Here is a 5,957-nt window from a genome sequence, read left to right as displayed (position 1 = left end):
TCCAAGTCATGTCTGTGGGGAGGTGGGCTCTGAAGGGCTAGGGTAGGAGAGGATGGCCCCTGAGGCCTGGTTATCCAAGTTGGGTCACATGTACCTGATTCTCCTTGGGGCCCAGAGAAAGCTGACATCATGGCTGGAGAAAGTCGCGGAGTAAAGCCAGCAAAGCTACCCTCTTCCTGTGCAGTCCTTACAGGCAGGACTGGGAAGTTGGGGGGCATCTATGGTAGACACGGCACAGCCATGGGGAGACAAGAGGGGCAGTGCAGGGTGGACCTGGGGACCACACCCCTGAAGACTGAGGCCCTGCAGCTTCTAGGTGTGCTAGAAGGTAGTTGGAGCAGGCCCAGACACTTGTGCACCCATGTAGGAGCATGAGGGCCACACTCCTCAAAGCCCCTGAAGAGTGGGTAAAGATAGCAGGAGAGCTGCAGCCTGGGGCCAAGCTCAGAAACAGTTGTCACCTCAGTCTGTACACAGGTGTGCACCCCAGGGTAGTGCCTGCAGGGGTGAGGGTGTCCCTGTGGGTGTGCCTCTACATCCCCCAGAGAGGCCTCAGGCACATGCCACGCTCTGAATCCTGCTCCCCTTTTCAGGCAGCCTCCTTGGGGCCCAAGCTCTGCTCCCTAGATCCGCCACCCAGCAGATGTGAGGAGCCTGACCCCATGCCTGGCATGGAACCCTTCTTGCCCAGTGTGTATGGCTCCCCTCTTAGCTGGGCACCTGGATCCAGGCCCACCTGTGTCCCTGACTCAGGGTGCTCCCAGGACTGGCACCTATTCTTTGCAGAGCCTTGGCAGCTTTGATGTGGATTGGAGACAATCGCCTGGTTCCCTGGAGCAGGTGAAGACTCAGTGCCACAAAGAATGCCACAGTAGATATGCCAGTAGGCCACATGGCTGGTCAAGCAATTATTATTATGGATCCCTGGGGCTGTGGGCCTTCCCATCCACCCCACCACACCTGTTCAGGTAGCTGGAGTTGATCATAAACAAGAAGGCTCTGGGCAGAGTCCACGGTAGCAGTGCCAGCCAAGGCTCACTTCTGAAGGCCTGAAGTTCAGTCCCTGGACGAAGGTCCTAAGGTCCTGAGAACTTCCCAGCCTGGGCAAGCCTGCAAACCCAGGTCACCCACAACAGAAGGGGTCCCCTGGCTTGTTGGGCCCCTATGGCCTCCCGATCAGATGGGGGAGGACAGGGCAAGCGTGGACCAACCAGCTACTCCATATGGCCAAGCTCCTGGGCTGGTGCCTGGCTGGGGGGCTGCACAGCCTGAACCGTCTCCTCCAGGCTGCCCCTGGGGAATACCATGTAGCTTGTGGCGTTTGTCCCAGGTGGATCCCGCTGGTTCTCCTTGCTGTGCCAGATGCCGTAGCCAAAATACACTGCGAGTCCTGCACAGGGCAGGAGGTAGGGAATGAGCCTGAGGTGCAGGTTCCAGCCCTTCCTGTCCTCCTTGCCCTCCTTCTGACCCAGTACCGGCCTGGCTCCCACTCACCCATCAGCAGCCAGATGGAGAAGCGCACCCAGGTCAGATAGCTCAGCTTCAGCATGAGGCAGATGTTGAGGAGGATGCTCAGGGCTGGAACCAGGGGCACCATGGGGATCTGAGGAGGCAGGGGCAGGGCAGGGCTGGGCCGGGCTGCAGGAAAGATCCGCCAGCCCAGGACCCACTTGCCCAGGAATCCACAGAGCCTTTCTCCCTCTCTGGAGATTTGGGAGACATGTGCTCACTCACCATGCAGAAAGGGGAGCGAGATGGGTATGCCGTCCTCCCAGGCCTGTGAGCCTTTTTCATTCTGGGATGGCAGTAGGGGAAGGGGAGGGAGCTGCCGGGGCCAAGCTCAAGCAGGTGTTGGCTGGTGGAGGTACCTGAAACAAGTCTTCCCGATACTGTTGCTGGTGAGCCCCCAGGACCAGGAGGCTGAGCAGAAGCACAAAACTGGTGGCCAGGAGCAGCAGGATATAACCCCAGTGCGGGAGGTGCAGGGCTGAGTTCCCGAAGACGAGCACGCAGCCTAAGGTGATGACTGAGGCCAACATGACACCAAGCGCCCAAGTCACCACTGCTCCAGGGCTGTACCCATCCAAGAAGCCCAGGTAGGGCCTCAGGGCTGGCTGCAGCTCCCCTGGCTCAGGGATGGAGTCCTGTGTAGCGCCCACCAGCTGTAGGTGGTCTGAGAAGGAGCTGTGCTGCTTGGTCAGGGGGCCAGGGCTGGCTGGGCCTGGGGAGTTGGGCGGGAAAGACTTCTGGTAGCGCAGCACAATGATGCTGGTGGCCACGAAGGTGTAGGCCAGGAGTGTGCCAATGGACAGGAACTGAACCAGTGACTCCAGGTCCAGCAGCAGTGCCAGGAAGGCTGTGAGGAGCCCAAACACCAGGGTGCCCGCCACAGGCACCTGTGTCCGGGGGTGCACACGGGCAAACACCTGGAAGAAGAGCCCATCGACGGCCATGGCATAGACAATGCGTGGCAGAGAGAAGAGGAGGCTGAGCAGGACGGTGTTCATAGCTGTAGCAGAGAGTGGGGAGGGTCAGCGTGGTGGAGAAGCCCACCAGGGGCCTCTGCTGGGGGCCAGTGCATGGCAGCTCCTTGGGAACATGGGCGTGAGCTTGTCTGGGCTCTCAGAGTGAGTATGAGTGTGTGTAGGGGTAATAGATTGTCAGCGCTCTGCCCAGAAACAGGACGTCTGGGTTAAGTCGAAGGCCCACTGGAGCATCTAATGAGGGCTGAGTCCCTCTGCCCAGGAAATAATCTATAAGGATATGCCCAAAATTAATATACCATGGACCATCTGTGGGGAGGTCTCTTCCAAAAAGTTTCTGAAGAAACTTTTGAAGGGAAGAGTTTCTAATAAATAGCACTTTCCTTGCCCCATTATGCAACTGGTTAAACAGCTGCAGGTGAAGGTGGATTCTCCAAGAGTCTCAGGACAGGGGCCCCCTAATCTTTTCCCTGCCACCCTGCCCAGGAAGGGTCCCTTACCACAGATGGAGCCAGCTGCCACAATGAAGCCAGCCCACCTGTAGCCCCGCCGGTAGAAGGCATCTGCGAGTGCTGAGTCAGGGTCCAGGCTGTGCCAGGGCACCATGAGGGTTAGCACGGTGGAGACAAGGATGTAGGCACCAGCTGCTAGGGCAAGCGAGATGGCAATGGCCACCGGCACAGACCGCCGTGGGTTCTGGGCCTCTTCGCTGGAGGCGGCAATGACATCGAAGCCCACAAAAGCATAGAAGCAGGAGGCAGTGCCGGCCATGACGCCGGAGAAGCCAAAGGGGGCAAAGCCGCCTTCCTCAGCACTCCAGTTGTGGGGCTGGGCCAGGATGAAGCCCAGGATGATAATGAAGAGAATGACAAGCAGGCTGATGGTTGAGAAGGTGTGGTTGAGCCAGGAGGAGACGCGGGCTCCACAGGAGACAAAGGCAGAGGCCAGGAGGATGATGCCAGCAGCCAGGAAGTCCGGGTACTGGGCCAGGAGGGGCATCTCCCAGGAACCCACGTGGGCCTCAGTGAAGTTTCGGATTCTGTGGCTGAACATAGCATCTAGGTAGCCACTCCAGGCGCGGGCCACTGCGGCGCCACCAATGATGTATTCAAGGAGCACATTCCAGCCGATGAGGAAGGCCCATAGCTCGCCCATGGATACGTAGGTGAACAGGTAGGCAGAGCCTGTGCGTGGCACACGTGCCCCGAATTCTGCATAGCATAGAGCCGCCAGCAGGGAAGCCACAGCAGCCACACCGAAGGACAAGAGCACAGCAGGGCCAGCCATGTCCTTGGCCACGGTGCCTGTGAGCACGTAGAGGCCCGAGCCCACCATGCCACCCACGCCCAGAAGAGTCAGGTCCAGCGTGGACAGGCAGCGCCGCAGTGATGTGTCCATGGTGGAGTCTTCCAGTGGCTTCAGGCGGTTCAGCTTCTGGCATAAGCGTGCCAGGCTGGCAATGCTGGGCAGCCCCCGGGCCATGGCAGGTGGCTGAGAAGAGCACCGAGCTAGCTACTGGAACCTGCTAGGACCAGAGGGGAATGACAGGATGCCCGGCCGTGGCCTGGCCAGACTTCCATCCCTTCTGGTCCGTCCACCCCAGTCCTCTCTCCATCCCGGCTCTGGGGACCTGGACCTGGGACCTGGACACCCGCACCGGGGGCCTGCTGGAGGGCTGGAATAGGACAGGACAGGGCCTGTGGGCAGGGAGTCATAGGAAGCCTGGAGGCCCTGTCTGCATCCCAGGCAGCAGAGGAGGCCTGGTGGGGCCCCACCTGCTCACCTGATGAGCAGTCCTGAGGGTGGGGAAGGAGCAGCTCGAGGAAGTGAGAAGCTGGGAAGGGATCAGTGGTGGGGTCCCAGAGCCAGATGAATCCCGAGGCTTCCCCAGAGTGGAGCCGGACCCAGAACAGGAGCTGCCGCTCTGCGTCCGGGAGGGCGTGGCCCAGGCAGCCACCTGGCCGCAGACAGCGGGCCACCCCACACCCCCGCCCCCGCTCCCCGCCACGGCCAGGCTGGGGTATTCGCGCGCCGGGTGGAATGCAGGGGAGCCCTGGGCCCGCGCACCTCCCCATGCCAGACACGCCGCTGCTGCCGGAGCCAGTTTCGCGGCGCCCCCGTCCCCGAACACCCGCCCCTTCCCCTGCTCTTGGGCTTGACCCCATCTCCGTCTCGGTAGGATCCGCCGCAACCCACCTGCTGCCGCCGCCGCTGCCTCAGCTCTGAGCTCTGTGCCCGCCCAATTCGCTGGCGCGGAGCGCAGGGCCCGCCCCCGCCCCCACCCCTAGGCGTCCTCTTCGGCGCGCGGCCCCACCCGCCGCCACACACTCAAATATTTCACCCTGCCCACCCTGTCCCGAACTCGCAAGGAAATGACCGGAGCCCACCGGGATCTGGGGAAGCCCTGTGACTGTGACTCCTGCACAGAACGAGGTCAGATGGCCAGCTAAGTGACTAGCCTAGGTCGCCTGGGGGAGGCTAAGGGGCACGCCTGAAAGTCTGCAGCCCTCCCTCTTTCCACTGCAGCAGACACCCTTGTTGATTCCTCACCCCAGTACATGAACCCCACCCAGGCCCTACGGCACCATGATGTGGGGGCTGCAGCTTCAGGTCTTTAGATAAAGACACGGGTCTGGCAGAGCGGCCTGGGGCAGTCGACCTGTCTCTTACAATGGGTGGCAGTTAGCCACCTTCACAGGTTGGCAAGAGACTGCAGCCTTTTGAGAGAGTTCTGCGAATTGGGGAACACACACTGGCTGTTTTGAGCCTGCAGCTACCTCGTTCTGCAAGGGAGCAAGCAGCTTCCGGGGCGGGGCCAGCCTGCAGCCCTTCCGTGGGGGACTCGGGCTCAGACGCCAGTGGCAGTCCCTTAGCCGAGGCGCCTCTGGAAGGCTGGGAGGGCCCTACAGGACCTCAGTAGCAAATCCCCACTTGTGTTAATCAGCGGAGCCACTGTGTCCTGAGTATTGCATTCCAGTGCCTCAGGCCCCAAGCAGGCAGCTATGCACCAACACACCTGGCTATTTTTTAAATTTTATTCTTTTTAGAGACTGGGTCTCATTGTTGCCAAGGCTGAACTCAAACTCCTGGACTCAAGCGTTTTTCTTGCCTTGGCCTCCCAAAAGGTTGTAATTACATTGATGAACCATGGCTCCTAGCCTCCCCAGAACGCTCTATGCTAGAGGTGTTTTCAGCCTTCTGTGGTTTGTGGAATAGGATCTTAGGAGCACCTGTAGCCTATCCAGCCTGTTGGGTTGCTGACAGACAGGATGGTGGACACTCAGACAAGATGGTGCCAACCTGGAACATTCTGCCTCAGCTAGAATGCCAATATCTCCTAATATTTGGCTGGTATTGTCTTGAAGAACTTCTCAGATGGCTCCCACTTCCTGTGGGATGATATCTCCCTTACCCCATCCCTGTGTTGCCTGAGCAGAAGTCCTTTGTCCTGAAATGTCACCACAACAATCTAGG

At 59.9% G+C, this 5,957-nt stretch overlaps 1 protein-coding gene across 2 annotated transcripts; it reads right to left on the bottom strand.

Annotated features, from left to right (window-relative positions):
• Positions 1-878: 878 nt before the first annotated feature.
• Positions 879-4,707, bottom strand: SLC7A4 (solute carrier family 7 member 4). Of its 2 annotated transcripts, none has more exons than XM_078335258.1 (5): positions 4,267-4,707; positions 2,984-4,005; positions 1,869-2,509; positions 1,495-1,603; positions 879-1,390 (listed from the first exon to the last, which is right to left on the bottom strand). In XM_078335258.1, the coding sequence occupies exons 2-5, from the start codon at positions 3,963-3,965 to the stop codon at positions 1,215-1,217; spliced, it is 1,908 nt and encodes a 635-aa protein (XP_078191384.1). In that variant the 5' UTR covers positions 3,966-4,005; positions 4,267-4,707; the 3' UTR covers positions 879-1,214. The 2 variants fall into 2 exon arrangements, with proteins under 2 accessions (XP_078191384.1, XP_035157245.1); XM_035301354.3 differs by having other exon boundaries at positions 4,680-4,707.
• Positions 4,708-5,957: the final 1,250 nt, after the last annotated feature.

Source organism: Callithrix jacchus, chromosome 1 (assembly GCF_049354715.1).
Source record: "Callithrix jacchus isolate 240 chromosome 1, calJac240_pri, whole genome shotgun sequence".
NCBI classification, from domain to species: domain Eukaryota; kingdom Metazoa; phylum Chordata; class Mammalia; order Primates; family Cebidae; genus Callithrix; species Callithrix jacchus.
Note: the sequence above shows the minus strand (reverse complement) of the source record. Positions and strands in the feature narration are given on the sequence as shown.